The sequence below is a fragment of the Gadus macrocephalus genome, chromosome 6 (genome assembly GCF_031168955.1).
Source record: "Gadus macrocephalus chromosome 6, ASM3116895v1".
In the NCBI taxonomy this organism is placed as follows: Eukaryota; Metazoa; Chordata; class Actinopteri; order Gadiformes; family Gadidae; genus Gadus; species Gadus macrocephalus.
Window position 1 is genome coordinate 7,325,146 of NC_082387.1, and position 20,645 is coordinate 7,345,790.

General features: G+C 47.8%; 1 protein-coding gene and 1 long non-coding RNA gene across 2 annotated transcripts; one reads left to right on the forward strand and one right to left on the reverse strand.

Moving 5' to 3' along the window:
• Positions 1-156: 156 nt before the first annotated feature.
• Positions 157-17,662, reverse strand: fam171a1 (family with sequence similarity 171 member A1). Its single transcript, XM_060053791.1, has 9 exons — positions 17,295-17,662; positions 12,204-12,431; positions 11,108-11,200; positions 9,402-9,560; positions 8,389-8,565; positions 5,520-5,636; positions 5,080-5,194; positions 4,177-4,294; positions 157-3,549 (listed from the first exon to the last, which is right to left on the reverse strand). The coding sequence occupies exons 1-9, from the start codon at positions 17,395-17,397 to the stop codon at positions 1,990-1,992; spliced, it is 2,670 nt and encodes an 889-aa protein (XP_059909774.1). The 5' UTR covers positions 17,398-17,662; the 3' UTR covers positions 157-1,989.
• Positions 17,663-19,149: 1,487 nt separating this feature from the next.
• Positions 19,150-19,844, forward strand: LOC132459031 (uncharacterized). Its single transcript, XR_009526086.1, has 3 exons — positions 19,150-19,285; positions 19,376-19,439; positions 19,513-19,844. It is a non-coding gene; the product is annotated as an uncharacterized LOC132459031 (long non-coding RNA).
• Positions 19,845-20,645: the final 801 nt, after the last annotated feature.

The window sequence follows — 20,645 nt, forward strand, 5'->3', positions numbered from 1 at the left end:
ACAGCGCCGCCTAGCGGATGTTATGGGAAACATGGATGCGCCCACATAAACTCTTTATGACCAAATACATTGAACAAAAGAATACGTTCTATAACCAGAACTGTTTATTAATCTAATCGTACACATTCCACATTTTGTTCAATAACACACACGACAGGTTTTTTGCTGTTTATTTCGAATAAAAGGCTTTCAATATAACAAGCAACCAATAACCACACACAGGGTGTTGTCAGTCAAATATAGTGCAACACAACCCTTGGCTTAATGGTTGCTCTCGGATACAAAAAGAGCGCAGTCATTTGTAGCCCAGCACTAGATCACAGATTACTAGACCGGGCAGTGAAAGGAAATTGACAAGAATAAAAAACACCCGCAAACAAACTATTACTGTAATCAGTTCTATGACTACACAAACCTGGATTCTTTGCAATCGTAGTTATTTCGACTCAAAGAAAATTCTTAGTCTGGAGCAATGCATGAATGAAAATATACATCACATCATTTAGTCCCACAAATATTCAAGTTATCATTGACACAACTGAAAAAAAAAACATCTGCAATTTATTATTGTCACATTGCATCTTTGCTTGATTCCATGCTACATTGGAATTGCATAAGCTATACATGTACAATATCTCAGAGGCCTTGGTTTAGCAGAAAGGCCTTTCAGAGTTGGAGTGTAGTTTGTGTGAAATAGTGGTTAGGTGCATCATTTCATTCATCATAGAAAGGGGTGTGAAAGGAGGGGCGGGGGGACTTGTCGATGGGGTGGGGTGAGGTAGCAGAGAAAAGCTGAAGGCAAAGGAAGGTGAGAAATAAATAACGGTATAACACTAAACAGATGCGGAGAGTCAACTTGTTTAAAAGGCACTTGGAAGACAAGGGAGAGAAAAAAAAGCAAAGACGCAGTAAGCTCAAGCAAAAGCAGTTCTTTTTGGGATCTATCGTTTGTAATGATTTTAATTCCGACTATAAGGCAAGTCAAAAGAATGTGTAACATATATGGATAAAACCCCAAAAAGCCTATCTTAATGTAAAAAATACTTCATGTTGGCCATTCAAAATAAAAGAGTAATAATAATTACAAAAGAGGCATCTCAAGCAACTGTATAAAAGTGATGCATAGCCTTCAGAGCATAATATGCCAGAGTCAGTGGTTCAACAACAATAATAATAATACAAAAATGCATTTAGAGCCTAGCCATAGTGGTTGGTCATACTTAGCATAGCAGTGTGCATCACAACATGTCGCAGTATGTGATTCAGCTTTGGTGAGCCTAAAGTGATGATTGTACGCGTCCTTAATCTCACTGCAGAAATCCAACATTCACAACTAACAAACAAACGCCGGGGCAACAAACCCTTTTCCTGTGAAAATGTACAGGGGACCTCTCTCGGATTGGCTTAAGTATTTTGTATCCATTTTGTTGCAATGCTTTGTATGGATGAAACATGAGTCGATGGTCCTGACAGCTTGCCCTCCATCATCATAGTGTTCTCCCTCAGACAGCATTTAGGAATGGAGGGCGATATGGCTCAATAGAAAAGTTCCTACACACACACACAAACTAACCTCTGTTCATTTTTCTTCATGGTTTAGTCATCGCAAGACAAGCAACAAAAAAGGCATAAATTCTGTTGTGCATAAAATAAACGGAGTATTTCTTGGTAAGGCTGTGCCTGATGATGGGTTGGGCCATGTGTCTCTGTGGCATGGTGATAACTCCGTGACATGGGGGCATTGAGAACCGGGGGGGGGGGGGGGGAGAGTAAACTTCTACAGTGGTCCTTTTGAAACAACAGTGACCAGGAAGTTAACATTGTTTGAAATTGTCCCATCGGAGAGAGTTCAGAGTGCCTTATGTTTCCTCAGTGCTTATGTAAAACGGGAGGGCAGGGGATTCATAATTAAACGCTCAATCCTTCATGTGATGGAGGCTTTTTGGAGAGAGGCCGCTCTTTCTCATTGGTCAAGCAGTTTGGCGTTGGTCACTTCAGGTTGAAGGACAGCAGGGGGCGCTCTTCTCTCTTCTGCCAGGGGCTCTTCTTGTCTCCGTCGTCATCGGGAGAGGCTGCCAGCAGGTCCTTCGGACTCCTGAGGGTCTCTCCTTCTGGGAGGGGCGAGGGAGGAGGAGGGGACGCTGAGGAGGAGGAGGTGGGAGATGGGGACTCGGACCGGGCTATGACCTCCTCCAAGATATCTGCATGGCCCATGGCCTCGTCCGACCTCAGGTCTCCCGCTGTGCTGTCCTGAGGGCTGGACTGGGGCGACTCCCCCTCGCTCCCTCCCCGCTCCATGTCGTCCACGTACACCAGCTGGGTGTAGGTGGCCATGGCTGGGGGCGGGCTCTTCGACGTGTCTTTATTGCTCTCCCCGATGTCCTCCATCTCCTCCTCCCGGCCCTTGCGGCCCAGTCTGGGCTCGTTCAGATCCACCCCAGAGTCCAGGCTGGTGTAGTTGGCGTTGCGCCGTCTGCCACCACCAACACACCCCCCTCCCCCACCTCGGACACCTCTGTCTCCGTGCCTCGGACCCGCCCCTGGCATGTTGCCCTGGCAGCCGGCCCGCTGGAGGTCGATGTAGGAGTGCCGGATGTGGGCGTTGGAGTCGCCTTCCAGGGAGACGAACCAGGCACGCGGGTGTGGCAGGGGCTTCCCTCCCCGCAGCGCCATCAGAGTCTTCTCAGCCAGGAGCGTGTCCTCGCTGTTGATCTCCACCAGTCCCCCCGCCTCCCCCAGCCCCGTGGGGATGGAGAGGGACTCCGAGAGGCCCAGCTCCTCCCGCCCAGCTCCGCCCCGCCCGGCGGGCCCGGGCCCACAGCCCCCGTTGGCCTGTCCCGGGGGCTGCTGGGAGTGGGAGGCGTTGAGCTCGGCCTGGAGGTCCTCCAGGTCGCTCTGCTGATCCGTCTGCAGCAGCAGGGCCTGGCCGCACAGCGGGTGCTCCCCTGGGAGCCGCATGTAGTGGGCCGGGATCACCAGGGTGGGTCGCACCCGTGGGTAGCCGTCCCCGCCGCTCAGGAGGTCCAGGGAGCCGCAGCACAGCAGCTGGCCCGGCCGCGGGAGCAGGGGCGGGACGGGCCGCTCCAGGTGGTCCACCGAGCGGGACAAGAGGTAGTCGGGGGGGCGGCCCTCCACCACATCGGCCCTGCTGGGGGTGAGGGGAGGGGAGGACGGTGACAGGCAGGCCCCTTCTCTGCCGCTGCCCATCGGGCCGGCCAGCGCCTTCACCTGATGGGCTGACAGGCCGTCCGAGACGCGGTGGACCGAGGAGGAGACGGAGGTGTACGACTGGCGGTAGCCCCCGTCTGCCGGGCTGCAGACGGCCGCCTTCTGGGGGAAGGAGTCCACAGACTGCCGGTAGTCGCGGCTCCGCGGCGTCAGGTTGCCGAGCGACGAGCCGTGTCGACTGTTGTCGGCCAGGGAGGAGCGGCTGTGTTTGCCCCTGGAGACGAAGTCGTGCTGCTGGTGGTTGTTCTGCTGCTCGTAGGAAGAGGGCTTCAGCATTGGCGTGGTCAGATCGGGTTCAGTCGCCGTAGACACCAGCTCCACCTACAAAATACATTATGAAGAATATTGGTATTCATTCAAATGCGATAGTACGGGCTAGGGGGGGGGGGGGGGGGGGGGGGTTCGGTTTATATCACGGTTTTGGGGTCATGGGTTTCGGTTTAGTACGGTACTTTTTGAAGAAACAAGGGAGTGTCTATACTTTTATGTAGATGAGAGATAGAGATATAAAGATATATATGTAGATACATATATTCTGTTTCCATCTTCTGTTTGATATAACGAGTCGTAATGAGTGGTGCTGCGAGGTCTACCAAGGCTTTGAGCAGTGCTGGAAGTTATAGCGCGGCTGCAGCGCAGCGCTGGTGTTGGAGCAGGACCCATGTAAGTTCAATGAAGAAACACTGCTTTGATCGTATGTGGGGAGCTTCAAATGATCATAAAACTAAAAAGTTGGTTTAAGAGCATGCGCAGAAATGCACAGAGTAAATAACCTTAGCAGCCTGTTATTATTAGTAGGTTGGGCTTTTTGGTATAGGAGGAGAAGCGCAAATAGTTGGTTTGGGAGGAAAGAGACGTCTGCTGAATGACATGAACGACCGTGAGTGAACTGATGGATACGTTTTCGGGACTGCTACCCTCCCTTAGAGATGAGTCAGTGGCGCTCACCTCGCTGCTGATGTGGTTAAGGTGGGACATGGAGGTGGCCTGGTCCCTCTTGCTGCTGTCCAGAGCAGAGGAGAGGGTCAGCTTCCGTTGGGACCCTCGTGGCTTCACACACCGCCGCCTGACCACCGGCAGAGATAAAGGTTTGTGTCACTAAGAGCCCCACAGCTAGGCTGGGGACATGTTGGCTCTTGTTTTCCATTTATCAGAACACATTGAATACGTTGAATACGTTCTATCGCAGGACGTGAAAATGGATTAGGAATTGGGTCCAAGTTGGTGATAATTCAATCATGGGCATGTGTTCATATACATATACTGTATTTCTATAGAAACTTAAAATAAATATAACTTGTATCAAATTAAATCCATCGCTTTAGAGGAATATTGTTTCTATTTAACTATTGGAAGATTTGTCAGCAGGCTAGCAACTTTGAATAAACAAAAAAAGTCTAGACCACGATATAATGTTTTGTTTCCATGCTGCACATAAACGCGGCTCTGAGGCCAAATGATTTCACTGTGTGAAGCTGCATTCAGCACTAGCTGTGTACCATGGTTTTAAAATTCATGATTATGTCTGTCCACACATGACATCATCATTCTGCTCTTCCCTTTGGGAATGATGTGAAAATGCAGATGTGATACGCTTCTGGGTAAACTCCTACACACCAGAGCCTGATCGTAAGACAAATTGGCAATTACCAAATGACAATGCTGAACTATAAGTGCACAAATGATTCTCTCCAGTTTGTGAATTTACGACTTACACATCACATTTACCATTTTAACACACACACACACACACACACACACACACACACACACACACACACACACACACACACACACACACACACACACACACACACACACACACACACACACACACACACACACACACACCTGCAGTAATAGAGCAGCAGGCAGAGCAGGCAGAGCAGGATGAGTGCCATCCCGCCCAGGATGGCCAGCAGGAACACAGTGTGGTATGTACTGATGTCTTTGGCGACCAGCAGACCTGGGGGAGAGGAGAGACACCAGAGGGAATCAGAGGTGAGCCGATGGAGACACTGAACTGCTGGTGTCAAATGCACAAGGTCACCCTCTTACTGTATTTATTGCTTCCAAGTTCCAAGTACTTATGAAAAACAAAATGTTGGAAAATTAGCTGACATGCCTCGGCTTAAATTACAATGATTCGCCACTCCTCATATCAAGTAGAAGTGTGAATATATCTCTTGAACACTTAAAATACAGTCGTGATTAAAACCATGATTCAGGGCGAGTGTTTGGAGAGTGAGGATCGATGGCGTAACTGGGACAGTGTGGGAAGAGCTGCTCACCGGAGTGCAGTGGGGACATAGCCGCCACCCAGTATCCCAGCTGAGGAGCGATGTAGGTCATGCTGAGCTGCTGACCCTCCCTCTGCACGTAGCCCAGACTGCTCTTTAACCAGGCCCCTGTGCACACGCACACAAACATACACTTAGTCATTTAGCAGAAGTTTTAACCAAAGGAACTTCCAAGTGAGGCCAAAACCACATTAGAGAAACAAGTTTAAAGAGATGCATGACCAACCAAAGACCCAGAACACGCAGGCATGATGGCACACTTTGAGAATCAGGCAGCATGTTTCCAGCAGACACATTCTCAGTTAGTTCTTAAAAGGCTTGTTTGAATAGCAACCTTGCAATGGGCAGCTGGCTCTTATCAACCAAGAATAGATTTGACATCACCGTGCTGAACTACACTGCAGTTGTTCATTTCAAGATATTTAGGCACCAACAACTAGACTCCGCCCCTAAAATTCTTGGAGAGCTCATAATATCCGAGTAGTAACATCTTGGAAGCGTTCAAATACAAGGCCAAATGTTTTTGCAGTTCCACATTTCACCACAGGGGGGCAGTATTCACAAAGAGTCGATGGGTTGGATCGCGTGTTGAAAGCCAGTCGGCGTCAGAGCGTTAATAACAGCACCGGGGTCCGCGTCACAAAATAACCAGCGGGATTGATTGATTGTTTAACACTAAAAGATTAGAAGGAAACAAAACACACCCTCAGATCTGTGACCCTCGTCTAGCGAACGTGAGAGCCAGGTGCCTCGGTTATTTATAGCAACGTCAAGCAAAGAGCTGTGTGTTTATGCATCTGCATCAGAGAAAGAAAAGGGAAAAGGGAAGGAAAGAGAAAAGTCTGAGGAATAAAGAAGAGGGAAAAATATTATCAGGAGGAAACGATGGGGGAAAAAGAGTAGCGATGGAAACAAGATAAAGCAACAATACTGGACAAGATGGGATTGTGGTAGAGAAGGAACAACTGAGTGACTCAGCACCCTCCTCCAATACTCTATCCCTCTTGGTCATCAGACACACAAACATACACCTTCACACACACACACGAAGAACTAAATACGGTGCTAGTCTACCTATGTGGAATGGGGCCAGGTGTGTGTGTGTGTGTGTGTGTGTGTGTGTGTGTGTGTGTGTGTGTGTGTGTGTGTGTGTGTGTGTGTGTGTGTGTGTGTGTGTGTGTGTGTGTGACAGAGATTTAAACACGCTGCGACTCAACCCAGGAGAACTTGGCAGCAGCTGTTTGCCAGCCCAAAAGCCCATACATGCAACCAAAAGTCCATATCATCCAACTTCTGCCTTGTTATTTACAGAAAACAATCTAAGCTAGGGGAGTTGTGGACATCTGTGCTCTCCCCTGCTCTCTGGGCCGCATTTTTCTAAACTAAATCCCCTTGCAGACACAGCATGGGGAAGAGAACTTGATATGTTCAAGTGTGACCTCATCCTTCCTTGTCATACAAAACATTCAACGATGCCAATACGACTGACAGTTGCACAAGTAGAACAGGTTTCCACAATAAACATTGGAGGTTTTCCTGCATCCACTAAGAAACTGGTTGACTCGAGTGTCTCGTTCAGAAGACTGTTTTATACTTTGTGTCTGAAGCACTGTACGCAGTTGTTCGAATCTCTACTCAGATCATGCGCACATTGGCGTGCAAAAAAAACTCAGACACACCACACAGTGACTTCCTCACTGGAGAAAATCCACTTGGAAGCTTGCCATTTTGCTGCGCTATTTATTTGACTGGTTGCTAGGAAACAAAGGCCTATTCGAATGAAGGGGCTAGCGATTGTGTCTGTTGTGGAAATCCAGCTACAGGCTCTGTGTGTGCTGCCATGCTATATATGTGTGGCCGTGGTCTATTAAAGCCTGTTTCACTGGGTTACTCGTGTTTGTGCTTGGATTTAGGATTGAAATCCTGAAAGGCCATCAGAAACTTGAGATTATATGTTTCTGATTGGCCTGTGATATAATATTAATAAATCATATAATGCATTGAAGTATAGTTATAGTTACTCTTCCAAATTGGAGGTAATGAACCTTTTGTCATATTCAAAACCAATCCCAGATTCTTTAATATAGTAAACACAAGTCTTAATTCTAATGGTCAAGCAGGCCCACGGTTCCATTATTGATCTCCAACATCGATCCCAAATTACCCTCCATCGACAAAGCCAAGGAGAAAGGCCGCATCGCATTTGACTTCCGTCCATCAGCAAATCACTGCCGGGCAGTGGGAGGGCCGGAGGAGCCGGGTGTCGGAAGGCCGGATGGCTGACCCCCAGGGCCGGGAGACCCTCAGGGCCGCGAGACCCCGGAGGAGGGCCCCGGCTCAGGGCTTGATGCTCTGCATGGGCCCGGTGCCATGGAGTCTCTTTAGTGTGACCGGGCGCTAGCCAGGAGATTACACATCAAGGATTCCGACCCCGAGCTGCCCTAACACCATCCACACTCAGCTCTGTGCACATTTCTGATAGATTAATCGGGAACCTAATGTGCTGTTGCGAGTTTGTTTTTTGGGGGAATTTTAATAAGCGTATTAATAATTATATTCTTCAAACGGCTACAGCGCTGCAAGCTCTGCATGGACTGTGAGCTGTTTGTGTTGGCCGATAGTATTACTGGTTGATTTCACAACAACAAGTCGGTGGAAGTCCAGGCATCTTATCTACCCCAGACCTTCATGTGATGAATGGTACACAATGGACACAGAGACTAAGGAACACACAAACAACGGTGAGTCAATAGGAAGCCCTCAAAATATCGCTGCTTTGGAAATTGAGCCAAGACAGTGTGATTGTGTGATAGTGTGTGTGTGTACTCAATCATGCGTGTGTGAATGTGTGTGCGTTTACCCAAATGGGGGTCAAATCTCCACGCTGGGATGTGATCATTCTCCTTCAGGCCGCAATCAGCTGGCAGAGGCACAGAGATGGTGATAGGCTCATGGACCTGCAGCTCCACTCCGTCGCTGGCCAATAGGTGAACAGAGATGGCCGCCACAGGGGTCAACTCTAATTTCTTCTCAATCTCTGTGCGACCCACAGGAAAAGCAGCAGCAGAATAAATGGTGTTAGAACAACAACACACACACACACACACACACACACACACACACACACACACACACACACACACACACACACACACACACACACACACACACACACACACACACACACACACACACACACACACACACACACACACACAGATCGATGGACTGAGGCTTAAGGGGGGTGGGCTAGAGCGTCTGATGGTGGGCAGGGTGGGGGGGTGTGTGCGGGGGGCATTAAATGGTGCAGAAGAAAGAGTTGTCAAGGAAAGGATGGACAGGAAGGGAAACAAAGCAGCAGTGGCAGGACAAGGAAACGGGGGAGGGAGTGGGGAGTTGGAGGCAAGAGCTGTCACAAAGGAGGAGGTGGGAGCGGGGACATGGCAAGGGAGGGTTGGGAGCTTTAAGGCGTATTCGATCATGAGGAGATGGAACAGCCTACTATCACACACACAGAAGTGTGCAGACCTGAACATGCACACACTCATACATGTCACACTGTGCCCTGAAGAAGGACTCGGGAGACTCATGGAGGAACAGGGAGAGCACACACACGTTATTGTATTTCAGGAGGTCAGATAGAGGGGCCTCTCCAGGTTTTTGGTTTTCGATCTCTCCCCCTCCCATCCCTTCCAGCATTATCCACTGTCATCCTCTCTCTCTCTCTCTCCCCCCCTCCCTCTCTCTCCCTCCTCCCCAGTCATCCTCAGCCTCATTCTCTCCTGCTTTATTTATTCCTTACTCAGCGCTGCCTGCTGCAGAAAACAGGATTGCGCCTTAAGCTCAGCACTAGTTTGGGTGGGGGGGTCTCACCTGTGGCATTGGTCCCCAGGCCGAGGCCCTGCAGATAGGGGAAGTGCTGGAGCTGTGTGGGCGAGCTGGCCACTGTGAGCAGGGCGGTGAGGTTGGCGTAGGACACGTTTGGAGGGAGAGTCAGGGCCCTGCGCGGGAACTGCACCCACGGCCCGGTGCCTGGAGCACACACACACACACACACACACACACAGGCAGACAGGGTGAGGCCAAAATAATACAACAGACTTTTTCAAAGTAGCACAGGGAACACACACACACACACACACACACACACACACACACACACACACACACACACACACACACACACACACACACACACACACACACACACACACACACACACACACACACACACACACACACACACACACACGAAGGTTTTACCAGATATGGGGAGGTGGCCATCTTTCTTCCTAATGCCTTTGTAAAGGAAAGCCTTGTGAGCTGGATTAATGGAGGCGTTTAAGGATCGATCCCCTTAAAGACAATGATACAAGGCTAATTATATCCCGAGCTAGGAATTCCCCTTTCACTGTGGTTTAGGAATGACTTTTCTCCCACCATTATCTTGTGCCACCTCACCTTGTGTAGCATAAAGCATATAGCCCTCTGTCTGCTTTACGCTGGACTCACTATGGTGATGTCATGGCGGTTCCAGTGGAGCCCGAGAGCACATTCTTGGGCAATGAGACACAAAGCCAGCTAGTGTGTGTGTGTGTGTGTGTGTGTGTGTGTGTGTGTGTGTGTGTGTGTGTGTGTGTGTGTGTGTGTGTGTGTGCAATCATATAATGAAAATAGAAATGCAAATATTCAATGATTTTTGCGTCAGCTCATATGCTCTTCTTTAACTTAAGTTCTCTCCGTGTAAACAACATTGATTGAAGACTGATGTTGCCAAGAGCCATCCAGTCTGGTCTACAAAAATAACCCCTCATTCACTCTCTTTCCCCCCCCACTCCTCTGTCCTTCTCCACCTCCCCCCCCCCCCCCCCCCCCGGCCGGCCTCCTCTCCTCGTCTGTTCCTCCTTCTGTCAGACAGTGTCCCGCCCCTCCCCCACTCCCCCATTCTCTATGGCTCCACCCTGCCCACCGACCACACTCTCCACCTCCTCCGCCCCTGTTCTCCCCGTTCAGTCTCCTCCCTCTTGTCGCTGGCTTTATCTCTCCCCAGGGCGCCCCTGGTTTTTAAAACACGGGGACAAACGCCCAGGCGCGTGTGCTCTACGCTCGGCCCCCCCGGCCCGGTTCGTGTGCATTGTGTTTGTGCACCGCTGGCCGGTGTGGATCACTAATCATGGAGTGCACTCTCACTCAGTCATAGAGAGACAACAACAGACCCCATGGACAAAAGACACACTTTTTACTCAAAGTAATTGGGGAGGGGGGCTTATCCAATGTAATTACACGCTCCTAAACAAAAGAGCTGAGCGAGGCCAGCCAGGAAAACGATCCCTAGACGGATGTCTCCGTTTAGGAGCTCAGACTAAAAAAAGGGGCGGGCCCTTTTATTTATTTTTTCATTTTGTTGAATGTGGGGGGGTCACTTGGGTCAAGGACAAGCAGGCATATGCACACTTTGGGGGAATTTGCACACACACACACACACACACACACACACACACACACACACACACACACACACACACACACACACACACACACACACACACACACACACACACACACACACACACACACACCTTGAAAGCCAGAGACGATCTGGACGACGTCATCGTACACCATCAGGGTGGCGGTTCTCTCGGGCAGGAGCTCCAGGCTGAGAGAGGAGAAGACTGCAACACAGCACACATTACCACACTGCACACGACCATGCAGGAGTCCACACCAAGCAACCCAATAGAGCCTGGCACTCGGAAACCACTTGGGCCCAACCGAGAACAACAGACACAGGTCTCAATCAGTATTATATATCATTTAGTAAATCCTCAGCCCTCATTGGTGTGTGAGGCCAATGAGTGAAGTCATGGGACAGGGCGGAGCATAAACAACACTTCATGACCTTTTGACCTTCTGCCCCAGATATTGTCCACCGAGCAGGGGAACTCTAAAGTACATGTAGACTTGTTTGTTCCAAGCTGATGTTTATTTTGTGCTTGGAGGTTTTAGGAGTAGTTTCTTTGTCCCAGAGCGCGGTGCAGGACACAAGTCCGACCTGACATACTTCATTTCACTCCTCTTCCTTCCTTCTTTCCATCCCTCTATTGTTCAGAGTTGCTAGCGTGCTAATCCAATTGGCCGCCGTTCCGTTGGCTTATGATAACACCCCCAGCCCCCTGGCACACCTCGCCTCAGCACACACACAAAACTTATGCGGAGCCCTTGGACACAATGTGTGTGTGTGTGTGTGTGTGTGTGTGTGTGTGTGTGTGTGTGTGTGTGTGTGTGTGTGTGTGTGTGTGTGTGTGTGTGTGTGTGTGTGTGTGTGTGTGTGTGTGTGTGTGTGTGTGTGTGTGTGTGTGTGTGTTAAAAGAGGCTTAGTCCCCCTTGCTGGGTTTTGGCATCCATTGTAATAAATTAGTAATGGCACAATCCACTCATCATTAGCTCGCACACCTGGTGCAACTCACTAATTTTCTCCCCCTCCTCACACCCACCTCTCTATAATCACACTTTTTGACTTCACATACAGCCGGTAAGACGGAAAAAACAGACCTGCAAGCACTTCCTTAATTCAATAGCCCTTCAGCCTCAATGTGCAGATTAAGTTCAGCGCTGGCCATCAATGGAACATACTCATACTAAAGAGAAGGGACAGAGAACACGACACACACTCACCAGGGAGTCTGGAAGGGGTCCAGGGGGCGGACCTTGGCACATAGCCCTGCTTGGTTGCGGTGACGACCAGCAATGTCCCAAGGCGGTACGGGAAGCGCAGGTAGGCATTGCCCTCGGCTGCCGATGTTTCCACGGCGACAGAGGTGTGGTTGCTAAAGAGCTCTATGGTGGCCCCTCCCAGGGGCCGCCGGGTGCTGGCATCGCTCAGGTGAACTTTCAGCGTCACCTCTGGGGACAGAAACACAAAACAAATCAAAGAATCGACCAGTGTGTGTTTGTTGTTGTGAGGATCGTCTTCGTGAAGTCGGATGATACAATGTGTGCGCGCTGCTGAAGGAGCGAGACGACATTGAGATAACAACGCATTTCCTTTTGTTACTGTGAGTTTAAACCCCGGCAACACTTTAAAGGACCATTCCACAGTCCAACCAATCACAATAAGGATGGCCCTCTCACTGCTCCCCGGTCTGTGGTCAGCAGCTCTCGCTTCTGAAACAATGGACTGCTTCCCTCTCTCAAAGAAGCCGTTGGAAAAAACTGTTAGGTAAACAACTGCAATAAAACACCTTGTATGATGGAGTTTGCAGGTATGAACAAGTCAACCGGAACTTTCTTTTGATTTCACAACAACATAAAAGCAGCAAGGGAGGGTTATATATTACTGTTATGCATGTGGAACAGGCAATTCGGGTGAATGAGGGTCTTTCATGGATATTGAATACCTTTTTTTATCTCAAGTAATCTACTCCTCTACTTAATACAAGACCAACCACCCCCCCCCCCCCCCCTTCTCTCTCTCTGACTGCAGTGCAGTACTTTCTAAACTAGCACCGCTTAAATGCCAAGTGTGCAGAATTCAGAATACTCAAACAGGGTGAATTCACACCATCACAAGATTGGACCACCCTGACTGACACATACTAGGTGACTTTTCTCATATAGAAAACGTGAGAGAGAGCACAAACACCTAACAATAGAGGTGACACAGCACACCACACACTCTCCCAATGACTCCCCAAGACCAGTCCTGATTCTCAAAACCCAACACTCCCCAATCGCAACATCATAAACGTGTCTTTGGTGTCAAGAAACATGGCCGACATCCTAAAGAACAAAGACCGAGTCATGGAGATAACGGTTAATATAGTAAATGGACTGCACTTATACAGCGCTTTTCTAACCAGTGGCCACTCAAAGCGCTGTACAATATTGCCTAATATTCACCCATTCATGCACACTTTCACACACCCACGGCGGTGTCAGCCATGCAAGGCGACAGCCAGCTCGTCTGGAGCAGTAAGGGTGAGGTGTCTTGCTCAGGGACACGTCGACACTCAGATAGGAGGAGCCGGGGATCGAACTGAAAACTTTCCAGTTACCAGCCAACCCGCTCGACCTCCTGAGTCACATGCCGCCCCAATGGGAGATGGTGGGAACTTAAAGATGGGCTGTACATGTTGCCTCGTGAGTTGGACTCTATAGTGCACAGCCGTAACCCTCTCGCCTTGTCCACCATGGCTTCTTTTTCAAGAGTACCACGCAGCGTGGCTCCCTATTGGCCACGTGATTCTAGCTTTCCCGCGAGACAATCCACTCACTGCGTTCAAGGCTGTCCTCGGGATTCCCCCACACTCAATATTGAACACGTTTAATGTTCGCGTTTTCGAAGTATTGGGAAGTAAAATCCAATATTACCACAGGATATTGCAAATTTGCTAAATAATCGTTGGAACCATAAAAAAAATCTGGGGGAAACTGGGCATGAAATCGGGCAGATCATCATTGAGCATGTACCCAGCAATTCTGACCCACACCAGTGACCCGTCATGTACTGGACACTGGTAGAGTTGCCTTTTCCATTCCCCACTGCTTGCCATTCACCACCCCACCTCACTGCCACCAAACGATGTCTCATCAATCCTCTCCGTCTCACTCGCCTCTTGTGTCCTCCTGCCCCGTCTGTATGGAGCCCAACCCCCCAGCAGCAACATGCTCAGAGTCCCAGCCACCCTCTTATGTATTGGGCCATGTAGAGGAGTTCAACATGAGTGCAGGCTCCACCAAAGAGCGCCACACAAGATTATAGCGCAGAGCCATAGTTATAGAGGGCCTTGGATGCGGCAGAGGTTTGGCTGGATAAAGTGTCAATCTTGAACTCAACACATTATTACCCTGAAAGCCACAGTGTGAAATGCTTTTCTGAATGGGGCTCTGGCCATAATTTCTCCATAACATACAATGCTACTGCCGCAGCAAAGGATCATAATAACAGAATGATGGAGCCTCCAATTTAGATTGTTTTCAAAGCAGTGTCGTGAAGGTGGGGTAGGTAAGGTTTAGAGGGGGGGCAGTGGGTTGGAGAGGGGGTAGGTACGGTTTAGAGGGGGGGGCAGTGGGTTGGAGAGGGGGTAGGTAAGGTTTAGAGCAGGGGGCCAGTAGGGTGGAGTCTGGGTTTATAAACCCACAACCTCACTTCCTTTGCGATGCCCAGTGATCCATAATCAGGGATACCAGCTGTGCTCACTTTAAGGAACTCCTTTGGGAGAGCCCCGACACACACACACACACACACACACACACACACACACACACACACACACACACACCACAAAATGCAATAGGTCCCTCTCAATCCTCATCCAATAAATCACAGAGCGATGGAATCATTTCTAAACCAGCATGAAGACTCCCTTCTGTGTGTGCGTGTGTGTGCGTGCGTGCGTGCGTGTGAAAGAGACGTGATTGAGTGTGTGCGTGAGGGAGTGTAGAATATGGTCATTATAGTTGTCTGACCAGTGGTACTCAGATCATTCATCCGAGGCCACGACAGCCCACCCAGCAGGGTGCCACGTTTAAATGTGTCTACCACCATTAGTAATGTATGGCATGCAGGCAGACAATGACATTTTTCTAATGTTTGTATGATTGGTTCTGCCAATGTTAGGCCATGTGGTGGTTATTTAGTTATTCCACTGATGAAATACTGAAGGTGAGCTGAATAGATGAAGACTAGTGGTATGACAGGCTAGTGGTATAACAGGCTAGTGGTATGACAGATGACAGAGGGGTTGATGAGGTGAATAGGGCTTCCAATGTGTCTTAAACAGGCTTTCAGTGTCAACAAAGCAGCAGGCTTCACCCAGGACATTAACTGCTCAGGGCAGATGGTAACTTGACTTAAAGGAATCATGATCCTAAACACTATTATTATAACTTCTCCAAGTTCTAATACTCAACAATACCGGCTACATTTACGTCACAAGTGCCATCGTGTATGCCCCCTTGTCCAGTCATAGTATACAGCTTTGGGCGTAAGTTAATTTAGACAGGAGTCGCTTGTCTGTAACGGTAGATTGGTGTATTCATATCAAACTCCACTCTGGTCTAGATTCAATACAAGTAAAACTAGTCCTCCATTGAATGTGTGTTCAGGCAAGCAGCTCACAGACCTGTTCTTATCACTACCATATACGAACCAAGACGCAAGGCAAACACCAAACTATAGCCCAGAACGACAAGCCAATGATCGGCCAAGACATTGGTAGAACCTCCAACTTAAAACCAATCGGCTGTTTTTAACTAGACACACAATGATGCATAAACGTGGCATCATTATCCATCCCTCCTTTCTCCTGTCTGGCTGGAAGGATTATAGAGCAGTGGGTTGCTCGCTCCATTAACTCAGTAGGGGGCAGAGCTATTAGCCGACGTCATTATCTCCACCAGTACGAAACCCAAGACCCCACATCCCAAAGTCTTGCATTAGAGAACGCATTACCCTGTAGGAACACACATCAGCTTCTCAGCTCCTACCCCATCGTGAGATCAATGTTGGTGATTCCTGAATACTATATATAAATGATATAAGCAGTCGACCACAAAGGCTTACTAATGTGATTTATCCTAACTGTGAACACTGGCAGTAAACACTCAGGACTCAGCTTACATGGCTAGCTGATGACAGCCCCATGCCTGGCTACGAGGGTTTCCATGGTGCAGATGCAAAGCTATCCCTATTATGGGCAGGGGTAATGCGAGTGAGATCTATATCTGTGGGTAGTCTCTCTGGCTCAACACAGCTGTGCTCTCTGCTGGACTAGGACAGCCCCACCCGGGGACAATGGAAGGTCGGTCTCACCTCCCCAAGAGGGACACGGGAAATATTAACATCAAAAGATTTTCTTTTTATTCATCATAGCTTTATTGGCTTTCTCATTACAGTCGACACACAGCAGTGGCACAGTCTGGCGATGCACCAGAGAAGAGCAGAAGCATTACAGGTCGTTAGGGAGGGTCATGTGGGTAAGAAGTTGACCAGCATACCTGGAGGAGAAGGGGTGAAGTCGTAGAGCGATAACAGCCCTTCAGTGACATGCTGAGGCGCGGGGTCAGTGTTAACCTGGCGTTAATGCATTAAGGTACTCCTGAATCATTAACCTGAGCCTAATATTATGGACACGTGGACGGACACGTGAAGCATCTATAACAGTGGTAAATGGTTGTGTTAAAATTACACAAACAGAACTTTTATAATACTACATCTTCATTCCTATAACGTTACTTCGTGTTGATCTGATAGACCTGTGTGTCTAGATCTCATTGGGAGATCATGTGGTGACCAAGACCCCGTGGCGGCATGCCTCCATCAAAGATTAACACAATGAAGAGGAACACTTGATGGAATGATTTAAGTTTAAAAACGTCTACACATTCATAGACTGTCGTCTTCCAGATTACAATAATGTCACCATTGCTGCATTGTTTAATAACTTGTTGCCAGCTAAAATCTGTATAGGGATCAATCCCTACCATCACTAGAAGAGACAAAGGATGCTCTCGGGTGAGTGTTTTGTTATAAACGGTGGACTAGTCTAGGACGGATGGATTAAATGGTCCTCGATGCAGGACGCGTTGGGAAAATACGCAACATGAAGTTGGGGATGCTCGCCTACCTCGGCTAACCCGCTAACACAAGCTAAGAGGCTAGCAGTACCATTAGCCAGCAAGTTAGCAGGCTGCTGGGTTAGGATGTAAAAGGTAAATGTTCAGGGGGTCTGGTTCGGAAAACATAACATTTTACTTGACTTTTACCTTCGGCGCCATTGTCCTCCTGTAGTGTTTTGGAGACGACCGTGGAGATGAGGTATCCCAGGAGGGAGAGCACAACCACACTGGTCCCCTCCACAGCCCGCATCACTGCAGATGTGTTTCAATAGAAAGGATTATGAAAAGTAACAGCAGCCAAATAGGGCTCTTCTCAAACTCGGCGTCTATATCAGCAGATACTCCATGTTTCAGAGCCAGCGGTGCTTCGGGTTTGGCTGTGATGTATGTCCCTCTGCCCGCTTCGCCACCGCCAGTCCTCTCGCTGCTCCGCTGGTTTTAGGTTCAGGGAAGACACAGCCCCGTTCCCATACCTATGGCCAGGCAGAGCAGCACCAACAGGCGGCTACTCGGCTCCTGCCCTAGTCCGACCCACGTCCTGCATGGAGCTTTGCTGCCCCCTGCAGGACATATTGTGTATTGGTGTAAGAAGCTCTGCAGCCTCTGAGCAACGCATCAGCAATCACTGGCGTCACTAGGCTTTTTTATTCGGGGCTAAAGCCCCGGATATTATTTAATTAGCCCCGAATATTTTTTTTGCTTAAAAATATAAATACATACATACATATTCTTTCTTTAATATTTATTAGTATATTTACTGGTAACTATGTAATGCATTAATTCAATTCAGTGTAGAAGTGATAATATATAGATAATATAATATACACACATATATATATATATATGGTCTGTTTCACTTGTATTCATTTTACTCTGAAATAACTTGAATGGAACTTTAGATGTTTGGGGATAAGCAGAGGCGGGCCGTACTATTAAGCCCAGTTCAGACCAAAGATTCGCCTCGCAACTGCTTGCAACTTGCAACTCCTTGCGACTCCTTGCGACTTATTTTGCTTGAGAGTAGGCTAGTGTTACTGTGTTGTCATTCTCCACTACTTCTGCATTGGAGTAAATAGTCGGAGCTTACAGTTTGTTAAGATTAACCGCTAATCGGATACATTGCATTTTCCGTTAGTTTAATTTCTGTTTGATCTGTCTTTGTTTACCATCGGCTCAACTACTACGTGGAGATGGATAACTTAATTATAAACAGGCCTAGTAGTAATGTTAGTTAGAGTGAAATGGTCGCAGTTTTTGCAGTTGCTTTTGATCATGAAAAGGAGAAGATGACGAGTTAGAAAGCCGAGAATATGGAGCCGCAGTTGGGTACTTCAGCGGCAGAAACAGGGTGCCTACGCCAATCTCTGTAGAGAGCTGGAAGTCGGGGATATGTCAGCTTTCTCAAATTGTACACGCCTGTCCCCGGTCCAATTCCATCATCTGGAGGATTTGGTGAGGCCTTTAATACAAAAGGCGAACACAAATTTCCGGGACTGCATTTCAGCTGGCGAAAGACTGACGATAACTCTCAGCTTCTTCCCGGGACCGGGATGGAGTAAGGCCGTGACGTACAAGTTGTTGGCTGAAGAGAAAAAGCTACATCGTCGCATTCTAAAACTGGACCTGGCGATTTGACATGTTCAATCTCTGGCAACTCCTTGCGACGGCATCAGCCACGTTGCAACGACCAGTTCACACTGCTGCGACTTTTCCCCTGCGACGTTGTAAAACAGTCTTGTTGCAAGCAGTTGCGAGGCGAATCTTTGGTCTGAACTGGCCTTTAGACAAACCAGGCATTTGCCTGGAGCCCCGGGTCCCATAGAAGGCCTTTTGGGGCCCCCAAGATGACCTCTTTATATTTTGTTCCCATATTATTGTTTTTATAAATATCTCTTCACAATAGAAGCATCGGGATGCCTTCCCGTGTGCACCCCCCTTCAGGCTGCACTACATGGACTATTCCATGTTACGCTCATCTCGTGTATGCGGAAATTATGTAACATTCAAAACAGTAAATAGCGGTAAGATAGAAAGAAGAGATGAATCGAGGTTAGGGTTAGGGTTAGGGTTAGAGAGAGAAGCTCATAGATGAGGACAAACTGAGAGAGGGGAGGCAAATAAACATTGAGACGGAAGAGGTAAATGATGACATCTTAGGTTAACAGTCAGTGTAATATGTGTCCCCATTATTGTTCTTATTGTTTGGTATACTTTTTTTATTTTTGCAGATGACACCAAATTGACCACAATGCCCTGTCCAACCCTCTGCTGTGACCTACTGGAAACCCTCAGGTAAATGATGACATATTAGGTTAACAGTCAGTGTAATATGTGTCACCATAACTAATCTTTTTGTTTTGTATAGCATTCTCACTTTGCAGGTGACACAAAATAGACCACAATGCCCTGTCCAACCCCCTACTGGAAACCTGAGGTAAATAAATCATTAACATTTGCATGAAAGAAGGATAGTGACTTTTGTTCATCCCTTGTTTGGAGTATCTCATTATGCAATATAAGGTACATTAGCCCAGTAGATGCAGGGGCCCCAAAATTACTGTTCGCCTGGAGCCCCCAAAGGGCTAAGATCGCCACTGGGGATAAGCAGCACAGCAGTCAGGTAGCTATTTAAAGCTATAATAAACAGCGTATTTTGTTTATTTAGTTAAAGCATTATGAAAAAATGTGCATGCACAATAATGCATACAAAAAAAAAATAATCTTTTTGTATGCCCAGAGGGAAAATTTTATTTTCCCTCTGGGCTAAGCCCCGGATGTTTATGAAGTCTAGAAATGCTCCTGTCGGCAATACGTTGTTATAACGATACATATGATTTTGTAAATGAATATTCAATACCAAACAAATATTAACATATTTATTTATAACTTATAAGAATACATTCAGCACCAGACCTATTACGTTTTAACTCATTGGCTTTGTTTCATAAGTCCATAATTTACCCCTGTCTCCGTGGATATAGGTCTAATAGTTGGGTAGTGGGATAAAGGCTATAATTAAAAAAATTATTGAAATTCCAAAGGCATCCCATATGTCAGAGTAAAAAGGTCCACATTCTAATAATTATACTAATAAGATAAATAGACAGTGCAAAAAGTGCAATAAAAGACAATGTGTGGAAGAGGAGGTAGGTGTATGTATGTGCGTATGCATGTGTGCGTCTCAATGTGTCAGAGTCTAAGATGCAGGTCCGGTTTTATTTGAAACCACCCTGGGACCATGGACCTATTAAAGAACATGGTTTATTATCTGCCTAATAACATGGTTATTAAAGACATGGTTTCACAAAAAAATCGACTCCGGCTGGACGGGATCTGAAAGACATGTTAGATGCACTTTGGGAGATACAACCGCGGATGAGCATAGATGCGAGGCGGATTCACGAGTGTCACGTCTACTTTAGGTGGATGTTGGAGGTTTACTTTCTGGTGGATATTGATGGATATTGCACAGATGGATATTGCACAGATACATTTTAC

Excerpts from the sequence above, each read along its gene's own strand:
- fam171a1 (XM_060053791.1), bottom strand. The coding sequence starts at position 17,397 with ATGCGGGCTGTGGAGGGGACCAGTGTGGTTGTGCTCTCCCTCCTGGGA. Across the intron at positions 12,432-17,294 it reads GGAGGACAATGGCGCCGAAG|AGGTGACGCTGAAAGTTCAC; the intron begins GTAAAAGTCAAG and ends TTCTGTCCCCAG. Across the intron at positions 9,561-11,107 it reads GATCGTCTCTGGCTTTCAAG|GCACCGGGCCGTGGGTGCAG; the intron begins GTGTGTGTGTGT and ends TGTGTGCTCCAG.